The 22,947-nt window shown below is 40.2% G+C and overlaps 1 protein-coding gene across 5 annotated transcripts in view; it reads right to left on the bottom strand.

Moving 5' to 3' along the window:
• TRIO (trio Rho guanine nucleotide exchange factor) overlaps positions 1–22,947 on the bottom strand; it is a 269,555-nt gene that overhangs the window by 82,871 nt on the left and 163,737 nt on the right. For all 5 annotated transcript variants that reach the window (XM_020781274.3, XM_020781278.3, XM_072998502.2 and 2 more), the window contains exons 22-30: positions 22,629–22,823; positions 22,372–22,487; positions 21,030–21,096; positions 20,271–20,380; positions 18,906–18,975; positions 16,794–16,883; positions 5,436–5,528; positions 3,618–3,729; positions 285–475 (exon numbers count right to left, since the gene is read on the bottom strand). In XM_020781274.3, coding sequence (XP_020636933.3) covers positions 285–475; positions 3,618–3,729; positions 5,436–5,528; positions 16,794–16,883; positions 18,906–18,975; positions 20,271–20,380; positions 21,030–21,096; positions 22,372–22,487; positions 22,629–22,823 — 1,044 coding nt within the window. The remainder of the gene's footprint in view (positions 1–284; positions 476–3,617; positions 3,730–5,435; positions 5,529–16,793; positions 16,884–18,905; positions 18,976–20,270; positions 20,381–21,029; positions 21,097–22,371; positions 22,488–22,628; positions 22,824–22,947) is intronic.

Genomic DNA, 22,947 nt, shown 5'->3' with positions numbered 1-22,947 from the left:
TGGTGACCTCACCCAGATGCTGGCTTCCACCTCTGCTATTAGTTCATTTGTGTGGGGGAAGGGGAGTATAAACAGCTTTATGTTTCTCAGGGGACAATTTCTTAAACTATCTAACTTCTTAAACCATCCAACAAACTATTATGAAATCTTAGTTAATGTAATGAAAGCCTGGGAGTGTACCAATTTGTTATCTTTTAAAGCTCCTGCAGGAGAACATCTACTTGGCATTACTGATGAGACTTGGCTGCATTTTATTCTATTTAAATGTTACTTGTCAAACTTACAAACAATTTGCTTTTGTAGATGTATTTGCTTCTCCCACTGGAGTCTTTCACTTCTTTACTAAATACCAGCGACATTTCAAAGAGGAACAGATGTCTCTCACGACCTTTCCGGATTAGAGTTTTGGGGTCCCACACTTGGAAGGATTCCTGAAGGATGAGCTCTCCCTGAGATTCAATGTTCTCATCGAAACCTAGAAAGTAAGGGGGAACAATTTAAAGAAGCAGCAAGAAGCACGGGGAGAAAAAGAAGATAGGTGAATACGGTTAAGTGACAAAGCTTGCTGCAGTCTATTAAAGCGGTTTTTCAAATTTTATTCAGTAAACCTCTGGAGTTCTGTAGAAGCTTTAAGGGTTCCTTAGAATAGTGGTCCCAACCTTGGACCTCCAGATGTTCTTGGACTTCAACTCCCAGAAATCCTGGCTAGCAAAAAGTGGTGGTGAAGGCTTCTGGGAGTTGTAGTCCAAGAACATCTGGAGGCCCAAGGTTGGGGACCACTGCCTTAGAAGACCAGTTGACATTGGATGAGCTCTTATATGATGAATTTTCCATTACAAAGAGGGTGGGCATAATGGCCCCTTGACATCCCTGCACCCCCAGCATTCAAAAAACAATGAGGACTATTTGATGCATTAAGTTCTGTTCTGCCTCTCAGGGGGTGTGTGTCTTTATCCCCCCTCCCCCAATCGATTTAATTTTTAAAAAAGTGATTCCTTGTCCATTCCAGGTTTGGAGGAGGGGGTAGTTTCCTAGTAGGATGAAACAAATGAAGGGAGGGAAAACATGGCAAAATTGGCCCCAGTGGCCAGGGAGGTTGTGATAAGTCCCCATTCTCCTCCCCCCTCCTTTTAGAAAAATGACTGAGGAGTCAGTGAGCAGCCCTCCAAAGGTCAGGCAACGGAACGCCTCTGGAACTCGGACAGCCTTGTCTTAAATCACACAGTTATAATTACGGGAGATTACAAGAGATTACAGGGTGTGTTCTAAGTTTCTGGAGGGCAGCCTAGTATTCCATCCCATGTGTCCTATATTGAGCACAATCTCCGTTCATACAGCAGAATGGCTTTCAGGGGCCTTTATGATAGATACAGTACTGAGATTTCGTGTTAATAGGCAGCTGTGCCTTGAGAACTGAAATGTAACATTTTGCTCCATAATCAGTACTTAATGAAATGATAAATACATGTTAATGTATCCTTTTATCTGATTCCTAATAAAACCAGCAACATTTACATATTGCAAAACTTTATTGAAGCGGTCTTGCAGGATTTTGAACGGAGAAGACAGAATTAAGAGGCATTGTACGACAGATCAAAAATAATTGAAAGATTGTTAACAAATGATGAAATAAATTTGTTTTCAGTTGCTCTAGTGGACAGGATTTGAATCTGGAGGTTCAAATGACAGGAGAGGGGATTTCAATTAAATAATAAAAAGAAATTCCTGACAGTATGAGCTGCCCGGTAGACTGCTATACTATTCTTTGGAAGTTTTAAAACCAAAATTGGTTGGCTACCAATCAAAGCAGAGAATTCCTATATGGGAGAATGCTGGTAGTGCTATCAATGCCTGCTGAGAACACTTTCAATTCCATAATGTACTATATTCTGTGACAGTTTCTCTTGACAGCAAGATAGCACACATTTAATAAAGACAGTATCAGAAAAAAAAATCAGTGTGTTTAAATATTTTGGTTTTCAAACTTGAGATGTTTATCTTATTCTTATACTTGTTTTTATTTTTATCATCTTGATTTACTGTCTCTCTGTTACTGTTTGGTTTTTAGTTTGTTAAATGCCCAGAACAGTGCACTGCAGCTGGAAGGCTGAAAGGTTTTTTTTTCACATGGCCCAGATTCCACAGCAATTGGGTTTGCTGTTAAACTAAAGAAACAGAACTTTCCCCACAATGTTTGCTGACACAGTGGCCATGATCCTAAAATTGTGTCTTCCGCATCTCCAAGACACCGAAAAGAACCACAGGATGTACCTTTCAGATCTACTATTTCACGGGTGTCCTAAAAAGCATTAGTGGTTCAAATGACCACTTGGATTGCTCGCACAGTGTTGCTATTGTATGTGAGTGATCCTATATTTGTGGCTGATGGCAGAGTTGATTAATACATGAAGGAGTCACCCTTATTTAAATACCATCGTTGTAGACATTACTTTTGATCCCAAAATAAAAGGTATTTAGCTCATAGAAAGCATTGGATAAATTTGTATGCACTTCTCATAAAGAGCATGAAAAAATAGTCAACCGCAATATCACCAAGAAATAGGATTTATACTAGAATTGAACAACTTTCTCAGAGGGCCACACAAGTCCGTTTGTGAATCTTGGGAGTACTGTGTCCACTCCTGCAACCCCCTCATTTCAAAACTGATGCTTCTTATACTGAAAACAAAAACAAAGGCAATCAATCTTTGGGCAAATACATTACAACTGAAAAAAAAAAGTTGTGAGTGTGGGAACTCTGCAAATTTAGCACAATAAGGTAAATTCTTCCTGATGCTCCCAAGAGAGTGCAAGACAACTTTTTTCCATTTCTTTTCCATTTTTTTCCAAATATTTGAGGTGCATCCCCACCCCAATTTAACACCAGGACCATACCTACCTCCCAAAAATAGAAAAAGCTAAGTATGCAGCAATAAGGGCTCACTCTCCTTCCTAAATTCTGAGAACTAATCCATCAAAGGACATTTAAGTATCAACAGATGGATTAGGCAGCTCAGAGCTCTGCATCTAAAAGGAAATACTTTCACTTAAGCTGTCAACATGTCAGTGGTGCAAATGTTCAACAGAGTTTGTTTTAAAGACTAACCTGCGCAAAGGAAATATCTGAATACTCCACAGAGCCTGCCCACATTCCAGGACAAATGATTGCTAATGTTAGATTCTATGCTTATTCCAACATTTCTATTTAAACTTGAAGCAGTAGATAGTCATGGCCTCAGAAACTCTTCTGTCCAGAGGCCCTAGTTAGATTATTTCAAATAACCCCAACGAACAACCATGCTACTGAGCAAAAAGAGACATTTTGAATTATATCCTTTAAAACAAAAATCAAATATTTGATGCCCTTTAAGTATGCAGTCTAGTAGCAATTTAATTACATGTTGTCAAGTAAATGTTGACACCTCATAATTGCTGTCTTGCAAACATGCATACTGGCATGTCGAGTAATAAAAACTTCCCTGCTTGGTTACAAAAGGTGATTTTACCTGCCTCTGGTGACCAGGCCAACAATATTTTTAATTGCAATGTAATACAGCTTTTTGTGGCTGTATTAAAAATAAGACTACACAGAAGAAAACAATGACCCTAAATCCTACCTTCTAGCATGCTGAGATGCATGGCATCATTGGCTCGCTTTGGCACACTAAGCATCACTTCTAGGCCATCTTTAATCTCACCTTTACCTTCTTCACAGCAGGTGAGCAGCTCCTGAAAAGAACATTGTTAGATTATTCATTACTTCCACTCAGGTATATCACTCAGTCTGTTTTGCTCGAGGCTCCCCAGAATGTCAGGCATTTCCCAGCACCCATCCCTTGAAATTCTTTTAATTGCCAGTGCCATGGCTTGAAACAGGTACATGACGAATCCAAAGTAAGAACTCTACAACTGGAGGAAAGGGTTTGAATTTCTACTTGGCCATCGAAACTGACTGGTTGAGTGGAATTGGTAAAACCACTCAAATATCTCACTTACCTTGAAAACCCTGTTAGGGCTGCTATAAGTCAGTTCCGACTTGATAGCACATAACCGTAACAACAACAGCAGCAGCAGCAGCAGCAGCAACAACAATACAGGAGAATTGCATGGACGGCAAAACTTTCATTTAGTAGATAGTCTAATTCATCTATTGGCTCTCAAGCCTCCCTGCTAGTTATTCACATGCACCTTCTGCCATCTGCCAAGTCTCCTTTAATTGCTTTTAATAAGCTTCTCAGTCCCTCGACACTTGGTTAAGCAGGTGTGCAAAACCTTGTTCTGTGAAGCGTATACTCAAGATATGTCACTTTGCCGTTGACTACACAGAGGAAGAAAATGGCTTCTCTGTGTGCAGGAAGACTGACAGTATTTTTTAATTAAAACCAGTACAGAGGGGCAGGATTAAGACAGTAAGCTAACAACAGTTAATGCTTGGGTAATGTGAAGTGCATATGAATAATCAAAGCATGTTCTTGATAGAAGACACATCTTCTATGCATGCCCAGAGAAGCGAAATATAAAGGTCAAAGTGTACTGACTTTTATTTTCATATGCTCAGCGCCTAAAACTCTATGACATTTCCTTCTTCACTTTCTCTCTTGACCACCTCCCAAAACAGGAGTGTTAACCAACTTAAACCTTGATCTGGACTTTAACTGATTACACTGCTACAGTAACATGGTTACTGTCATTTTCTATATCAGCTGGAGTCTATTCACATGGTTCACCTAATCTTACAAAGCCATGTGCCACAAGGATGTAAAATTTACAAGGCAAACGTGATTGGTATATTCATATTAGTTTATACAACTGCAACATTATAAAATGTGTTACAATAGTCACTTCTGCCAACGATGTGTTTCAATACTGTGTTAATAAAGTCACTATGTTATCTACACTGTTGAACTAGGCCTGTGTTTCTGGAATTATGTGCAGACCACCTTCCTGAAGTATACTGTGTAAATAAAAATTTTGAGGTAGCACTGCACCATTTTTGCTAGAAACCTGTTGAAATACACAGTTGCTCATCAGGTAATCATATTACTGTACTATTTCATGATGTATATGACCATGTTCTACTGATAAATAATTCAAGATCAACAACAGATTTCTCAACAATTTCATGTATCTACTTTTTAAATACACTTATTTCTATTGTAATTTATTAATATTTTATGATTTTCCAAATGTAACAATTGTTAGAGACGTTTTTTTAAATTATGTATGTTGTGTCAGTTACAAATTGTGAATGTATATACACTTATCCCTTGAAAAACACTTACATGACAAGCTCATTAATTTGCTCTTTGGTACATGTTTGTATTTTAAGAAGAAAAAAACACAAGTGACCTTCGTGACAAACAGAGTATTTACATTTCACACCCGGATGTTTGTAGGCAGATATAAAAGTGCTTCACAAGAACAGCAATACTTACCTTTAGAAGAAGCTGATATTTTGTTATTCGCTGAACAGGTTTGATAAGGTAAGAGGAAATTGAATTGGCTAGCCCATGCCGCTGCTGTATCTCCTGTATCAGAAACAAAAACATTTGAGAAGATTAGCTAAATCAGAATGTTTCCAAGAACGGGAAAAGGTATTTCAGAAGATGCATCTGTACTATGAGATTCCACATCTACAAACACTTCAGCCCCATCCTATGCGCAACTACTCTGAAGTCCGAATAAGTTCAATGAAGGTTATTTCTGGTATACACAGCACTGCAACACGTTACACATTTCTGAGTCAACAAATCCTGGCTATCAAGCATGGCTGTTATTTCAAAAAAATACAGTAAGTGGAATGCCCACTGACATGATATGAAAATACTGGACCAACTACACAAATGAGGACCACCCCATAGAATACCTGAGCTCTTTTCCACCAGTATGGTACTATGCTAGGCAGGTAATGCAATGATAACAAGTGTAACCACAGCCACTTTTCACAAAGGCATTTCACAATAAAGTTCAGCAGCATTTGGGATGGGAACTGTTACGGTCAGCCATAGCATTACCTGTCTGTCACAGCTGGGAGGGAAAATCTCAGCCAATGAGAGGGCAGAGGGTGGTGCAGAGGCGGGAGGAGCTGTGATATATAAGGTGTGTGTGAAGTGTGAGTGGGGAGAGAGGAGATAGCAGATAGATGAGAGATGAGTGTCTGAGCTGCGAGTTAAAGTAATCTTAGTGTCAGTGTGAAAGAGTCTGTGAGAGCTAGTGCCTGAGAAACAGTAATTGATTATTTCTTTAACAGTGATTTACCATTCCTTTCTTTTTGTATTCAATAAACCAAGCTTTTATTTTTAAAAGTTATACTGGCCTGCTGTATGATTTATTCATTAAGGAATGGCTGGTGGCAGTAAAGATGAGTGAAGGGTTTTAAAGTGACGTGATGACCTCCCTTTGTGAGTAGTGAGGAAGGCCGTCACAATAAATTGGTGCCAGCTCGTGGGATTCGAAGATCCAGTGAAGCCTTGGGAAAGGTGCCCAGAGCAGGGGTTTTTAGTTAGGGGATCTGAAGTGGAGTAACCTTCTAGGATCTGGCTCACGGGGAGCAGGTCTAGTAGAGGGGCGCCGAAAATTCAGATTGGGACTGAGACAGGGAAGCTCTGTGGTGACTATTTCTGAGTGGAGAGTTGCCCAAAGCAAAGGCTGTGGTGTTTTGGCTAGCTGGTCCTGAGTTAAGGGAAACTCTGAGGGGACAGAGCGAAGGCCAAAGGCAGTGAAGCTGAGGGAACTCTGAGTAAACAGCTAAACCTGAGTTAGGGTAGAGCTGTGTGGGGTCAAGATTTGTGCCTGAGGCAGAGAAAGGAAAAACTCTGTTTTGGCGGGAGGCCTAGCAAAGGGCTGAAAGCCTAGTTACAATTGCTAGCTAGACAGCATGGGGGAGCAGCAACTTTATATCACAGACTTGCTGACAGGAAAAAAGTGACTTTTAAATTGAGGCCTGAAAGTGGTTCAGTGGCCTGAAAGAAAGGAAATGCCCTTGACCAGGGGAAAAATGGCTGCACAAAGGCAAGCTGAAATGGCAGCCGGCTCAGATGAGGAGATTAATGAGGTGGAAGAAAGATTTACTTCAGCTCAAGAGGGAGAGTCCTCAAGAGAAGATTTAGCAGACCTCAGAAGATTGGAGTTAGCACAAGCACATGAATACAGAATGAAACAGCTAGTGTTAGAGAAAGAAAAAATGGAGAGGGAAGAAAGACTAGAGAGAGAACGTATGTCTTTTGAACTCCAGAGATTGGAACTGATGAATCAGAACACTAACAATAATAGAGATTCCAACTCTGATGGGAGTCAGTTATCAAAAGCAGACCTAAAGAAATTCCCAACTTTTAAACAGGGAGATTGTCTAGAGGCATTCTTAACTTTATTTGAAAGAGTGTGTGCAGATTTTTCAGTTGGGGACTCTGAAAAGATGATCATTCTGAGATCCCAACTTAGTGGAAGCCTCGCTGAGATCTATGCAGAAATGCCAATTGAATTGATAAAAGATTATTCTGAATTTAAAAAGTTGGTGTTTGCCAGGTATGGCATCAATGCAGAACATCTGAGGCAAAAATTCAGATCACTAACAAAGAAACCTGATGAGTCTTACTCACAGTTAGGAGCCAACTTGGCTAGGTATTTGGATAAATGGCTGGTACAGGAGAAAGTTCAGACAATTGAGGATCTGAAGAATATTATAGGATTGGAACAGTTTTATTCCCTTTTACATGGTGAATTAAAATACTTGGTCAGAGATAAAAAACCAGAGAATTTGAAACAAGCAGGGGAAATTGCTGATTTCATTTCCCAGATAAGAAAAACTAGTTATTCTGAGGGGAAAAGTGTGAGGAAAACTTGGGAGGACTATAATAGATATCCCAGGAGACAAGTTAGAAACCAGCAGAAGGTAGGCAGCCATTATGTGGGGAAGCCCTCAGAACAGAGCCAAGCCAGAGGTCACAATTTGGAGGGAAAAGTAAAAGGGGCTGAAAATGAACCGTGGAATGTTAAAATTTGCTTCAGATGCAATGAAAAGGGTCACACTGTGTCCCAATGTTGAAAAGGCAGAGAAAATAAAGAATTTTTACCACAGAAAGTGAATTTAAATAAGCCAAAATCTGTTTATTGTGTCCAGAGGGAACAAATAACTCCACCAAGGGAGGAGTCAGTTGCCATAGCAACACCAGCAGAGCTCTCAGCAGCAGCTGATAATACTGAAGCTGATCTTCCTGTGGCTGAGATCAGACATTGCCTGTTGATTAGAACAGATCACCAATTATTTGAGATAGCAGGAGATAATATTGGAATTTTTGACAACAACTTTCTGGCGCTGAGAGATTCTTGTTCGCAGGTTACCCTGTGTCATCCGGATATTGTGCCACACAAGTACATAATACCAAAGGAAAACATGGCAGTGAAAGGGATAGGACAAGAAACTATTATCTTGCCTGTGGCTGAAGTGCCAGTTCGTTATAGGGGATGGCAGGGATATTGGCGTGTAGGGATTTCCTCACAACTGCCATCGGCCGTTCTTATTGGGACAGACCTCTCTGAACATGTTAAGAAAGTTTTAGTTCTAACACGTTCACTACAAGAGCAAACAGAGACTGCTGAGGGAAATGATGACAGTCAGGGTGAACAAGTAACTGAAAATATACAACAAGCTGAGACATTCGCACTTGATATATCACAACGCAGTAGATTTTCTCAAGAACAGCAAGCAGATCCCACTTTAAACAGTTGCTTTGATAAAGTGTCTGGAATACAGTTAACCCCTGAAATGCCTGAAAGATTCCACGTTAAGCAGGGATTACTGTACAGGGAAACATTGGTAAACCTTTCAAAAGGGGGAGATGGGATTCAAAGACAGTTGGTGTTGCCTGTTAAATATCGCCAGATGATATTAGAGAGGGGACATTCTGATACATTTGCTGCACATTTAGGGATCAATAAAACCAAGCAAAGAATAACACCAAACTTCTATTGGCCAGAGATAGGAAAGCAAATTAAAAGTTTCTGCCAGAGCTGTGATATTTGCCAGAGACAGGGTAATAACTGGGACAGAACAAGGGCTATGTCCATTACCCGTAATCTCTACACCATTTCGATGTATTGGCGTGGACATTATTGGGCCGTTGCCTAGGGTCACAAAGAGGGGAAATAGATTTATTCTCACTATTGTGGACCATGCCACACAATATCCAGAGGCTATTCCTCTAAGTAACATTGAGACTCCAACAGTGGCTGATGCCCTGTTGAGCTATATGAGTCGAATGGGCTTTGCTTCAGAGATTGTAACTGACTTAGGAATGTCTTTCACTTCAAAACTCATGAAGAGACTATGGCAAATTTGTGGTATCAAACATTTAAGCACTTCTGCTTATCATCCGCAGAGTAATGGGTTAACAGAAAAATTCAATAGTACCCTGATGCGCATGATTAGAGCTTATTCAGCTGAAAACCCAAATAACTGGGACCAGAAAATACAATGGCTGTTATATACATATTGATCAGTACCACAAGACAGTACGGGATTCAGTCCATTTGAATTGCTGTTTGGGAGGAAAGTAAAAGGTCCACTTGATTTAATTAGACAGAATTGGGAACAAAGTATAGAAGATGAACCTCAGAAGGTAGTTTCATATATAGACACCTTAATGAATACCCTGAGAAGAAATTTAGAATTAGCAGCTGAAAACCTACAAGCACAGAAAACCAAACAAAAAGTCTGGTATGACCGTAAGGCTAGGGAACGAAGTTTTAACCCTGGAGATGAGGTGCTAATGCTAAGGCCCATCAAGGGGAACAAATTACAATTGAACTGGGCAGGACCATACAGGATCATTACTAAAATGATGTTAATTATATAATAGAAGATGATGAACATCCAGGCAGGAGAGTAGTTCATGTGAACGCAATTGGTCCATGTTTTAGAGAAGAGAGTAGGGTGCTGTTTGCAGTGAGGGCGGCTGATAGGGAGGAACATGACTTGCCATTCTGGGAAGGGAGAGGTGAGGTTAAGTTCAACCCAGAGGAGGTTAAAATCAGCCCTGCACTCACCCAAGAACAGCAGAAGGAACTAAAATCCTTGGTTGCTAAGTACCGACATGTTTTTTAGGGCAAGCCTGGGTTAGCTAAGGGGGTGGTGCACAGGTTGGACACCGGGGATGCACGCCCACCAGTAGTTGCTCCGTATAGAAGACAAACCCAGCTAGCCAAGCTTTGTGGCCAGAAAGCAAAGTTTGGTCAAGATAAGAGGAAGGGAAAGCCCAGAAGAAAACATGCATGGCCATATTGGGAAGGCGGAGGCTTGACCTACCTAAAGCTAAATAGATCAGGACGTTGCCTGACCCCGCCAGTAATGCAAAGGGTAAAAGGATGGCGAGTTAGGTTTTGTCTTGCTATGCCCTTGCTAAAGAGTGCGATCAAGAGCATCATGGTGGCAGCTCCAGAGGTAAAACTCTGTAGAGCAGCCAGAGTGACTCGGCGGAAGAAGAGATGGAAGACCGTGTCGGTGGCTGACCATGTTCAGAGGGGGCTCGAGTGCCAGAGGGGCGTCGCCATCATGGAGAGGACCGGATTTGGGTTGGGAGTCGTGCCGAGCCAGGCAGATGGCTGCGAGATACTTCATTTGAGGTGGTTCTGGAGAGGAAAGCTGCAGTTTAGTGAGGGACCCCAGCTATCGGCAAGGTGTAAGTTTCGTAAAGGTACCGAGGGAGTCGGACTTCACCACACCTCCAGGTGTGCTGGAGGGTAGAACATTTCATTTATGGACATTAGGACTCCACCATGGTTACAGTTTTGGATTCTCAAAAAGGACTAGAATGTGGTGGTGAGAGAGAACTATCATGCCTGACAACCTGGACTGTGAAAGATGTAAGTACAGGCGAAAGAGACTAAGAACTGTGCCGCAGATGCCCTATCCAGAAGACCAGACAACTGAGGAAAAATGGACTTTTAAAAGGGTTAATGTATTGAAAAGTTTGTTGTACATGTACTTACTGATATGTTGTGTATTATATATGCATATGTATTTGAACGTAAGTATAATTTGCATGGTGTAGTAGAATGTTAAGCTTATGCATGAATGATCCTGGTAAGTGTTGATGAAATGTTGGGGAATGTAATTGTTTATGAAATGTTGGGGAATGTAATTGTTTGTAAAAGCTCCTTGTTGTTTTGGGAGAAAAGCATGTTAGCTTTCCCCCACAAAACAACTTATTAAGGGGGGAGGTATTGTTACGGTCAGCCATAGCATTACCTGTCCGTCACAGCTGGGAGGGAAAATCTCAGCCAATGAGAGGGCGAAGGGTGGTGCAGAGGCGGGAGGAGCTGTGATATATAAGGTGTGTGTGAGGTGTGAGTGGGGAGAGAGGAGATAGCAGACAGATGAGAGATGAGTGTCTGAGCTGTGAGTTAAAGTAATCTTAGTGTCAGTGTGAAAGAGTCTGTGAGAGCTAGTGCCTGAGAAACAGTAATTGATTATTTCTTTAACAGTGATTTACCATTCCTTTCTTTTTGTATTCAATAAACCAAGCTTTTATTTTTAAAAGTTATACTGGCCTGCTGTATGATTTATTCATTAAGGAATGGTTGGTGGCAGTAAAGAAGAGTGAAGGGTTTTAAAGTGACGTGATGAACTCCCTTTGTGAGTAGTGAGGAAGGCCGTCACAATAAACTTACTTTAAATTTCCAGCTCTTTTCCTAAAGCTCTCTACTTTCCCTTTCTAAGGTTTCTGGGTTGTCTACCATTAAGGTGGTATGTTCCCCTTTGGGCAGGGGTCTCTTCCTATTTTGTTTGAACTATAATGCACCATACATACTGACAGACCTAGGAATAATTTCAGTCATAATTGCAGAAAAAGTAAATTCAGGTGTTTCATACTCTGCTGGTTTAAGCATGGTTAGGGGAGCATTTAACCCTGCCTTTTCTCATTTTTCTGGTGGTTTTTAATGGGAGAAAACAGGAGTATGGTATAGGATGAGAATGATCTGCTGACTTCAAAAGAAAGCTTTAAAATTTCATTTCTGCGTAATAATCCAAAAAAAGAGAGTAACTTTTCAAAGCTCTGCTTTAGGATCATTTACTGAACTAGAAAAGGTTTCTAATCTTGACAAGCCAGCAGAGGGAGCCATTATAATTAAGTCACAAAAGTAATTCTGCATAAATATAGTGGACTAATTTTAGAGCATTTTTGCCCCAAAATATTTCCTGGGGAGCATCTCATTATGTGAAAGGCAAAGCAAAAAGAATAAGCCTATATAAAAATTGAAAATGAACAAAACAAAAGCTTAGACAATGGTATTCATCTATCAACATCTCAGAAGATCATATAAACCTGTAAAGTCTCCAATCCTACCCTACAGAGCAATATTTTGTACAGACTTCAGTTATACAGCAAGACAGAAAGATAATTGGGGGGGTTGTCCATCTTAACTCATCATAGTGAAATGAGAAGCTTTGTGTAACATACAAGATTGCCTTTCAGGGGTCTTTTTACAAAGTGAATGAAATGCTGGAGGCATTCAAGAGAAAACTGAACAACCATCTGTCAGATCTGCTTTGATTTGATTCCTGTACTGATCAGGGGGCTGGACTTGATGGCCTTATAGACCCCCCTCCAACCCAATTATGCTATGATTCTATACCTATGGTCCCTGCCTGAAGAGTTCAAAGTGACTGTTCTGCTCTACAAATCTCTCTCACAGCTGGCTATATTGGTGATAGTTATTGAAAGGAACTGCAGTTCGACATCTGAGGGCCACATATCGCTCACTCCTACTTCTGCAGTTCACCACAGTATGTTGAACTTTATCTGAAGGTGTCTCTATTTTGGTTTCAAAACAGACACTTCACCAACTGAGTTTGATATACATGGAGCTCAGTTAAACAGTGATGTAACAGGACTGGCAAAAGCTGTCACCTTTTCCTGCTAGCAGGAACGCCATTGATGGTAGAGAAAAGAAAGGACAAATCCCCAAAAACTGGGTGCAGGTGTGTGTGTGGTGGGCAGGGGTGATGCACTGGCTACTAGCACTCTAACCAGGGTACGGTGGTGGTGGTGCAGAACTTTGTGGCAAAGCAAACTTTTAACACTGGACCAATCAGTTAGTGCTAAGAATATAAATGTTTGCAGGCCAGTTTAGTAAAACAGTTGACCATTCATAGCATCATTAGAAAAGGATGTAAAGTCACTTGTTCAGAAGAGTCGATCAGTCATGCCATTGTTATTAATCTCATTGGCTTTACTGATTAGAATACCAATCAAAGATACATACAGTGGTGCCTCGCATTGCGACGTTAATTCATTCCAGCAAAATCGCTGTTGAACGAAAACGTCGCAATGTGAAATAAAAAAGCCCATAGAAACGCATTAAAACGCGATTAATGTGTTCCTATGGGCTTAAAACTCACAGTTCAAAGAAGATCCTCCATAGTGCAGCCATTTCTGGTTCCTCTTAAGTGAGGAATCCGTCCCATAAAACAGCGGGTGGCCATGTTTTTTCCCGGCGGCCATTTTGAAACCGCCGATCAGCTGTGCGAAAATGGTCGCTTTGCGATGATCGGTCATCGCAAAGCGAAAATACCCCATAGGGGACATCACAAAGCGATCGCAAAATCTTCATCGCAAAGCGATTTCATCACTAAACAGAGCGCTCGCTAAGCGAGGCACCACTGTACATCAAAATGATTAAAGTGGCATCCGTCAAAGTGATTAAAAAACAAAACTCAAAACCTAGAATCCTTTGGTAGCATCTCCTAGTCCATGAAAATTGTTGCCTTATCCTGCTACAGCCAGGCCCTGTAAAACCTGGAAGGTTTAACTAGGTTAAGGATCATTTTTATTCTGAGAAAAACATCTTTGTTCTTTGACACAGTTCGCTGCTAAGCAGTGAGCGGCAGATGCCCTAAATCCTAAAAGATGGGTATTTATGTCCCACTGCATGCTGCACTGGATAAGGCGCTTTATACAGTAAGCTCTGCTCTCTATACCTGCTAGCATAGGCTTAACTACTGTAAAAACCCAGGTACAATAAGATTCTATGCTTCTCTACAGTTTCCTATCACATCTTTGAATGGTTAGTGCTTCCAGATGGAGATCTGTTCTTTTGCTAAAGCCTGGCAGAGTACACTAGGGCTAAGAAAGTTCACCATCAATCTTGTTCAAGGTATAACCCCAAAATAAACCTTCTCATCAGCTCTCACAAAGATCTTTCCTGACAGTGTGCAGACTCAGTGTAACTGTCTCTTGCTCTTCCAAGATGTGAAACTGTCCTGTTTGTGACATAAAGCATGACATCACAATGTCATGTTTGCATTCAGTCTAAGCGATCTCTATACTAACTGCAGAGGCTACTAAAACCTCTCCAACTTGGTAACTATCAGCCCAATTACCTAGCAAATTTTACTGATTTTTTTTAAAATATCATGATCAATGCCTTGAGAAGTATTCCGCTTGCTTTCAGTATTGAAAAAACAAAAAGACATGCTTCACCTGAAGGTGTAATCTCATTTGCTGTGTATAGTAATTAATGCTCAAGTGTCAATCCACTTTTACAGAAAGGATAAAGTCATGCAGAGGCTGAATCTCTGACCTCACATCCTGAATAGAAGATTTTTCTTCACTTTCCCTAACTATCCTTTATTTCAAGAAAAGGGTGAGGTTTTGACTCATGAACCTAATGAGATCACATCTGATGTTTCCAAAGCCAGGGAGCGATTCCACGTGATTAGTTCACTGCTGTTGACAGGCAGTTCTCACAATGACCCTCCAAAGCGGAATCATGAAAATTAAGAAAGTGGGCAAATGTGCTTATTTGCTCACACTGATGCAAGTTACAGAACTTGGATAATGTTGGTGAAGATGTTTGCATTTAATCTTTTTGTTTTCAAAGGTCCTCCGTTTTCAACGTTCAAGAAAGAACAGCTTCACCACAAATACTGACAAATGTAGCAAAAGCTGACTCGTATGGAGTCTGACCAATAAAGCTGCTAGTCTTTAAAATGTCACAATGTTTTGCCTTCCCTTTACACTATTTTCATTTTCATGGTCGTCTTCTCCTTTATTTTGCCAACATGACCTCTACTCCACCTAGCTTGAACCTGCCTAGCACTGGCTCTCCAGAATCAGGAAAATGGCTTTCCCAGTCCAACCTGAAGATCTCTAGAACTGATCTGCGAGTGCTCTGGCACACAGTTACTAAGAAAGTGGTCTTATGTATGTTCATTCAGTGGGGTTTTCTACACTGTTCAGTGGAGCTTATTCTCCAGAAGAGAGTTTGGGACCCAGGGTGTAGTCTCTTACATGCTCTTCCATTGTCATATCAAGCACTAAACAGAGGATGATCTGAAGGATTTCTTTGGGATGGTGTCCCATAGATGAAAATCTCTGCCCCAACAGGTTAAGGAATCTTCTCGCTATTCTGCTGTCAATTAAACACATTTCTCTGTAAATAAACATTTTAACGTGATATAAGGGTTTTATATCTGTTTGCTATATTTCATAACCCACTTCGAGCAACTGCTTTTTCTTTTTCTTTTTTGGGTGGGGAAGCGCTATATTCTCTGTCTCTCTGCAGAAGTACATAAGTAAGTAAATAAATAAATATGTTAGATTTTGAAACATAACTATTTTGTGTTTGAATGAAGCTTTAGAAACATTAGTGACACCATTAGGTAAAGGTAAAGGTTCCCCTTGTCCAGTCGTGTTTGACTCTAGGGGGCGGTGCTCATCGCCGTTTCCAAGCCATAGAGCCAGCGTTTGTCCATAGACAATCTTCTGTGGTCACATGGCCAGTGTGACTTAGACACGGAACACTGTTACCTTCTCACCAAGGTGGTCCCTATTTGCATGCTTTCAAACCACTAGGTTGGTGGGAGCTGGGACAAGTGACACCATTAGTACATCATGATTACAGTATCTACTCCTAAATATTAAAAAGCAATCCAAGCATTCATAATGTAAAGGTAAAGATTCCCCTTGACATTTAGTCCAGTCGTGTCTGACTCTAGGGCACGATGCTCATCTCTGTTTCCAAGCCATAGAGCCAACGTTTCCATGGTTACATGGCCAGCGCGACTAGACACGGAATGCTGTTACCTTCCCACTGAGGTGGCACCTTTTTATCTCCTTGCATTTTTACATGCTTTCGAACTGCTAGGTTAGCAGGAGCTGGGACAAGTGACAGGAGCTCACTCCGTCATGTGGATTTGATCTTACGACTGCTGGTCTTCTGACCTTGCAGCACAGAGGCTTCTGCGGTTTAACCCACAGTGCCACCATGTCCCTATTCATAGCGTACCTAGCCTATATTAGCTTCCCCCTGTTTTCATGAAACTTCACTAAATATGTAAACGTAATCACTAGACTGATAGTTCAAATAAGGAATTCCAAGGTGTGCCTTTTTGTTTCTGATTTGTTCCTGTTTCTCCTCTAATGTTCAAATAAGGTCATTAAATACAATTTGATGTTATGTATGCACTTTAAGGTCAGTGGAAACTTACTCTGGGACACACTTTTGGTAAGGGATTTTTATTAAAAAGAAGCTTGGCACAGAATAATTATAGGCGTGTAAAAATGCCTCTGCTAGAGATTTTTTGAAGCTAATGTAGACCATGCAAGTTTGCAATAGAATAGTAAAAAGCTATGTATTAATGTATCGCAATAGCTGCATCTAAGCTGACAGTGGCCAGAAGATCACAAACTCCCACCTCATGTGAAAATGCACATGTACAGAGATGCCCAGAAATATACTTCTGAAATGATAGGAGATTTAATCTAAAACACAAAGAGTCTTGATATACTTACATCAAAATAAGCACCTGCATGCTCCAGTATTAGTTGGGTAGAGTCTGGCTTGTTTTTGCAGTAAGTCACATACATTTGGAACTTGTCAGCCTGCAAGACATTTAAATTTTTTTTATGTCTTCCTTTCTTTCATAAAATGTTTTATCTGTGAATACTTTACCTAGCTAAAAATAAAGTCTTGTTCTAATCTGGTGAAAAATGAAAGAAACATGCAAGATTAAGGATAAGAGCAACCAAAGAGGAAGAAAGTATGCGATGTTAGCGAGGCCATCTGAGAGGCACATATTTAGAATAAACAATTAAGGACCCTGTATCTTGAACACCAAGAAGTTTTGTTTGGTAGAACTTTTGTTAACTGCAATCAATTCCCCCAGATTCCATAAAAGCTTGTGTCATACAAAACCTTTACTAATTTTTAAACTGCTCCAAGAGACTAAGGGTATGGCTACATTAGCAATAGGCGCAACCTAGTCTAGGTCACTTTGGGATGGTTTGGAACTGTGGGTCTTGATTAGATTGCTACTTTTGTTCACATGGAAATTGCTCCTGCTACCCCTGTAGCTGTGATCTAGTCAACCACATGTAGGTGTTAGATTGCTCCATTTTGGTCCATGCGGTTGCAATGTGCCCCTTCCCTTCTCACTCCCAGACTTCTGCCTTCTCTTTTGCAGTAGCTGTTACCTGGTTGGGAAACAGCGTGTTTCCTTGTGGGTGGGCATTAATGCTGAATTTTCAGTCACACAAAGAGGGGGATACAGAACCCCATGTTTCAGCCACACACTTCTACTTTTCTTCTTTTTTAAAAATTAATTTTTGGTAAGCGGCACAGCACTACACTGTTCCATTGCTAAAGAACCCTAAGTGACCATTTGGCTCTCTTCATTTCCAAAATAGATTTCCAACTTAAAGAAAATTAACATTACTGCCTAAAGTATTACTCTGCTATGTAGTTTTCACTGACAGATACTAAGTAATGTCAGCTTTGGGGAAATGGCATGGCATAAATGTATGTAAAGGTGAAGCTGCACAGCTAGAATATCATCTTCAGACCTATACATTATATCACTATGCAGTGCAATAGTGAAAAACCATGTTTATTGGGACCAATCCTAATTGTTCCAAATACAGTGGTGCCCCGCATAGCGACGTTAATCTGTTCCGGATTAATCGTCGCTACGAGGAAACATCGCTAAATGGAACGGAAAAAGCCATAGGAACGCATTAAACTTCGTTTAATGCGTTCCTATGGGGCCCAAACTCACCGTTCAGCGAAGTTCCTCCACAGCGCCGCCATTTTCGTGCCCTCGGTAAGCGAGGGCAGGGCGCGAAAATGGTTGTGGCGGCCATTTTTGGCACTTGGTGGCCATTTTGGAACCACCGATCAACTGTTCAAAAAACGTCGCAATGCGAAGATTGGTAAGCAAAACACTTACCGATCATCGCAATGCGATGTTTTACCCATTAAAACATCACAATGCGATCGCATTAGCGATCTAAAAAAATAGATCGCTATGCGAATTCGTCGTTAAACGGTGCGCTCGTTATGCGAGGCACCACTGTAAACAGTAGGCTTCAACCCTAGACTAATCTGGGATGGACTGGAATCCTTTAGGGACAGATTGGAACACTCTAACAAGAACATCATGTAGTCCACATTTTTAGACCAATCCCAGATGTTCTAGCAAGGAGCGAGACAAACTCCTCTGTAGCCAGCCTGTAACACAGTTATCCTTGGGAAATATTCAAATAAGTTGATGATTTATACAGGAGCTGCATGTTTGAAATTGGAACTATTTAGTCTTAACATATCCTCTAAGATTACAAAGATTAATCATGAGATGCATAAACTTTTTTCTAATATATATGGCTGTCTATTAATTCTGTTGTGTACAGCACAAAATGAAATACAATATTCTTATTACCTTTCTGCAAACCATTTTTCAAACTTAGTCATTATGCTCCTTCCTAAGCTGTTGGATCACATTGTCATCCATCTCTCATAAACCAGAAGTGATTTCTTTGAAACCTTTTCCATTTTATTTTTCTGAAGAGAATGGCCATAACTGCGCATAGTATTTTTAAATTCACCTCACATGTGATGAGCTGTCTTACCCAAGTTACAAAACAGTGACCAACATCTTCAGGTAGCTGCTCATATTTCTCCAGCTCTTTCAGGAATATACTGTAAAGTAACAAATATTAACAAAAACAATTAATTATTCACAAACACACTCATGGCCAGGTTTCCATTGCAATGCCTGAAGACTTCCTTTTTGCTGAACAATTATCTCTTTCCTCCCCACTGTGATCAGAATTAATATCCTCAATTTCTGGTGCATGTAGAATTCTTAGCAAAAATCCATCAACATTTTCCACTGGTGTCATTGTGAGCATTTTTCTAAGCATTCTAACTGCTCGGGGGTATTTGTGATCACAATGAAGAGGTAAGAGATGAATGTGAACCGCTCAAGTTCTAAATGGAAAAGGTAGACTGTGACAAGAAACTTTGAAAGTATGTTCAATACAATTCAATGCAACCTAAAGCTTCGTAACTTTGACTAAATCACACATATTGCAGGTATTACAGGAAGGTCTGCTTGCTTTTCAATATTCATTACTACATTCATCTGCTGAGGGTGACATTTCATTTAAATCTTGAACTCAGGCTGTGCAGTGCACTAAATGTTGTAATATTGGGTTGTATCTAATTATCCCTTTGAAAGCATATCCTTTTGATTAAAGGTGAAGTGCCTAATTTTTACTACTTCAGATCCACTGCAGTCCTCTGTATTCTATCCCATTCTGCTGTAAATGATTAACAACACTCGCAGCAATAGTTTCAGAAGATACAGATGATCACATTACGTAGAGATGTAAAAAATTGGTGCCCAGACCTTATACAAGTCAGAAGTACTTTTGACACTGCAAAACGTTCAATGGATGAAACCCAGTTATCCACACATTACCTAGCAAATCTATCATCAGCAGTGACTGAACAACCCTGCAAGTATTGTCTCATAAACGAATATCATGACAATGCCGTTTTTGGTCGCAGCCATAAAGAGAGTATTAAAGAAATATTGGCTAAATTAGGATTGTGTAAATTGCGTAACAAACTTTATAAAGTGGTGTGTAAAGAACTGTTTACAGTCTGTGGCCCCCTTCAAATGTGCCAGGGCCCCTCAGGGGGCCATACGGCCGCCATTGAGAATGGCTGATGTAGGTACTATACCGATCCTCAAACAAACCAGAACTCCCTATTCATCTGCAAGTTAAACTTTTACAAAATCTCTAGGCCAGAATGAATCTGAGCCCATTTTAATCCATAACAGGGTGTGGGCACTGACAAATAATATCAGAGAAATATACAAGCCTGTATACTATGGTGACATTCAAATTATATTTTTATTTACAGATGTCAAAATGCATTAAATTAGCCTCTATCAGCATACAGACAAGACTGATGTTTTCACTCACTTATTATGGAATTCGTAGATCTCCTGCATGTTTCCAAAGATGATATGCTCCTTGTTGACAATGCCAGGAGGAATCTCCTCAACACCACTGGTCATTTCCCACAGGTATGTCTGGTTGAAAATGGAAAAGGAAGAGCTATGAATTTGCCTAAAAATAGCTGCCAATAAACAGACATTCTAGAACCAAGAGAGACTAGAATATGCTGATAAAGGTAGCATGTAGCCACTTTAAATTTTAAAAGAATAAATTTGGGAAGTTCCTTTTGGCTCTACAAATATGAAATGCTGACAACAGACGCAACATGGTAGCATATAAAATCCTAATTTACAATCCAGACATTGACAGATACAGGTCATGACTTCCCTGTCGTATTATCAACAACCAGGAATTTGTTCAGACAGAATGGGCCAGTTCTCGAATATACAGTACGCACAATGGAAGCATTAGCAGGGGATCACCCCTTCAACAAAACACCCACAACAAAACAAAAACATTAGCTAGTCCACAGCGCTCCAAAACTAGTAGAAGTGCAATAGCTTCATCCCGTTAAAAGAGGAATGTTAAAACAGCAAAACAAGACACTAATCAAGTCAGCACTGTGGTGCTTGACCAATACAATTCTGTTCACTAAAAGGTCTGTTTAAGATACAGCACAGTACAATTGAATTTTCTAACTACAAATCTACAATTCAATAGTTCAAGAACTGTTTCTCCCAATAACACACTTGGATACCAGTGAGTTTTGGGACCAACACTTACATCCATACACTCCCGGAGATCTCTTACATAAGCCTTTTCTGTCTGAATAAGTTCGGCCATAATGAACCTTTGAAGCAACAGGAGAGACATAACATTAATCTTCTTGACTTAGCATTACAGCATCAGCTCTTCTCATGAAAATATAATTGCCTCTATGTATGGTAGGTAGTAGACTCTGGACATTACAGAAAGCAACTTAAATGTTATATTAAGGAGATGTTTAACTAATGTGATTTGGAGAACTTCAATATAACCCATATTTTCAATGGAAGCAAAGAGTCACAGTTCCTATAAATCATGAAGTTGTCTAGAGAGCATGACGAAAGAGCACAACTGGACCAATCAGAACAGAGATTCTCATTAGCCTGTGCCTAGTACTGCATTTGAACAGGCACCTCACAAGCCCTCTCGAGCTTTGCCATGGATTTATAATATAAGTCATTTTTGCACTGAATCCGTCTTGTTTGTGTTTTCCTGTTGACTATGTAATGGTTATAAGGTGAAGAGAAAAAACAAACCTCATACAAAAACCTACTGGGAAAAAAATAACAGATATATTTATTATTCAAAAAGGCTCTGCATTTTTAATTTTCTGGTTGTTTCATGATCCTTATGTTTCTGATAGCCAGCAGATAAACCTGTTTTAAAAGGGATGAAGACAGGGACTGCTTGCCTGAGAATCCTTAAAAGTATGGCACTGCACCCACATGCCTAATAATTGAGACATAAGATTTCCCTGGGGAAAAGGTCATTAAACAGACCTAGACATTTAGGTGCATGTATAGTATAAAACTGCAAATTTTAAAAAATTATCCAGAAGAAATTTTAAAAAAAGATGATGCAAAAAAGCAGGAACTGATTTGTTTAGAAGAGCACAGGTCCTGAGTTTGTGGATGTAGGTCTGCTGCTACCTATCAGTCTTTAAAATAGCAATAATTTAAAAATACTGGAAATAGGGTAGTTTTGCATCCCTGGATTTCTACCCCTTCTGATTGTGCATGGCTGGTTGTTGTTGTTTTGTTACATATTCAATGATATATGCAAGAACAGAATTATAGATTTACCATACAGATCTACTTCTATATAACTTAAAGTGAACTCTGTGTGTGTGTGTGTGTGTGTGTGTGTGTGTGTGTGTGTGTGTGTGTCTGTCTGTCTGTCTGTCTGTCTGTCTGTCTGTCTGTCTGTCTGTTTGCATGTATGTATGTGTGGGCAGGCACAAACATACCTGCTATTTAACAGATATGGCGATTCCCAAGAAATGGAAAAATATGACTGGGGGAAAATGCCGTGCATCAAATCATACCACGCATTTTAAATAAAACTGTTAAAACTGCATTACTCTTTCCTGCGGGCTGATTTCCTCTTTTCTTCATTAAGCTCATGAGCAGCATCCCGCAGTTTCACCTCTGACCCAGGAACACTAGCTGGAATTATATCCAACTGCAGGCTTTTACTCTGAATTAAGTGGGAAGAGACAACAGAATTAGTGGTGAGAAGGAGAAAAAGGGAAAGACTTAGTTCTGTCTAGCAAGGAGCTTAACTGGCTACATTAACCTAGCTCTTACGTATATCGGGGGGAGGAAACGACAAACTCACCGATTTATTGGAATCTGAAGAAATCCCCAGGGCTTTCTCTAAAGAGGTCCTATATTTTTCCATACGCAGAGAGAAATCCCTGTACCTCTTGTCCACGGCTGTGACACATTTTTTAATCTCTGCTGCATGGGCATGCCCCTTTTCACAAAAGCCATCCGCTAGCTGGATCAACAGCTTCACTCTCTCTTTGGTTTGCTGCAGGGAATACAAAAGATAGGAAGGTAGCAAGAAAGACAGATCCCTCTATAATTCTAAATTAACAAAGGTCTCTTCAAGCTATTTCAGACAGCAAATGGGATTCTTTTATTCACACGACAAC

The sequence above is a fragment of the Pogona vitticeps genome, chromosome 4 (genome assembly GCF_051106095.1).
Source record: "Pogona vitticeps strain Pit_001003342236 chromosome 4, PviZW2.1, whole genome shotgun sequence".
Classification (NCBI taxonomy): domain Eukaryota; kingdom Metazoa; phylum Chordata; class Lepidosauria; order Squamata; family Agamidae; genus Pogona; species Pogona vitticeps.
The sequence above is the reverse complement of the archived record's forward strand: the minus strand, read 5'-3'. Positions and strand labels throughout refer to the sequence as shown.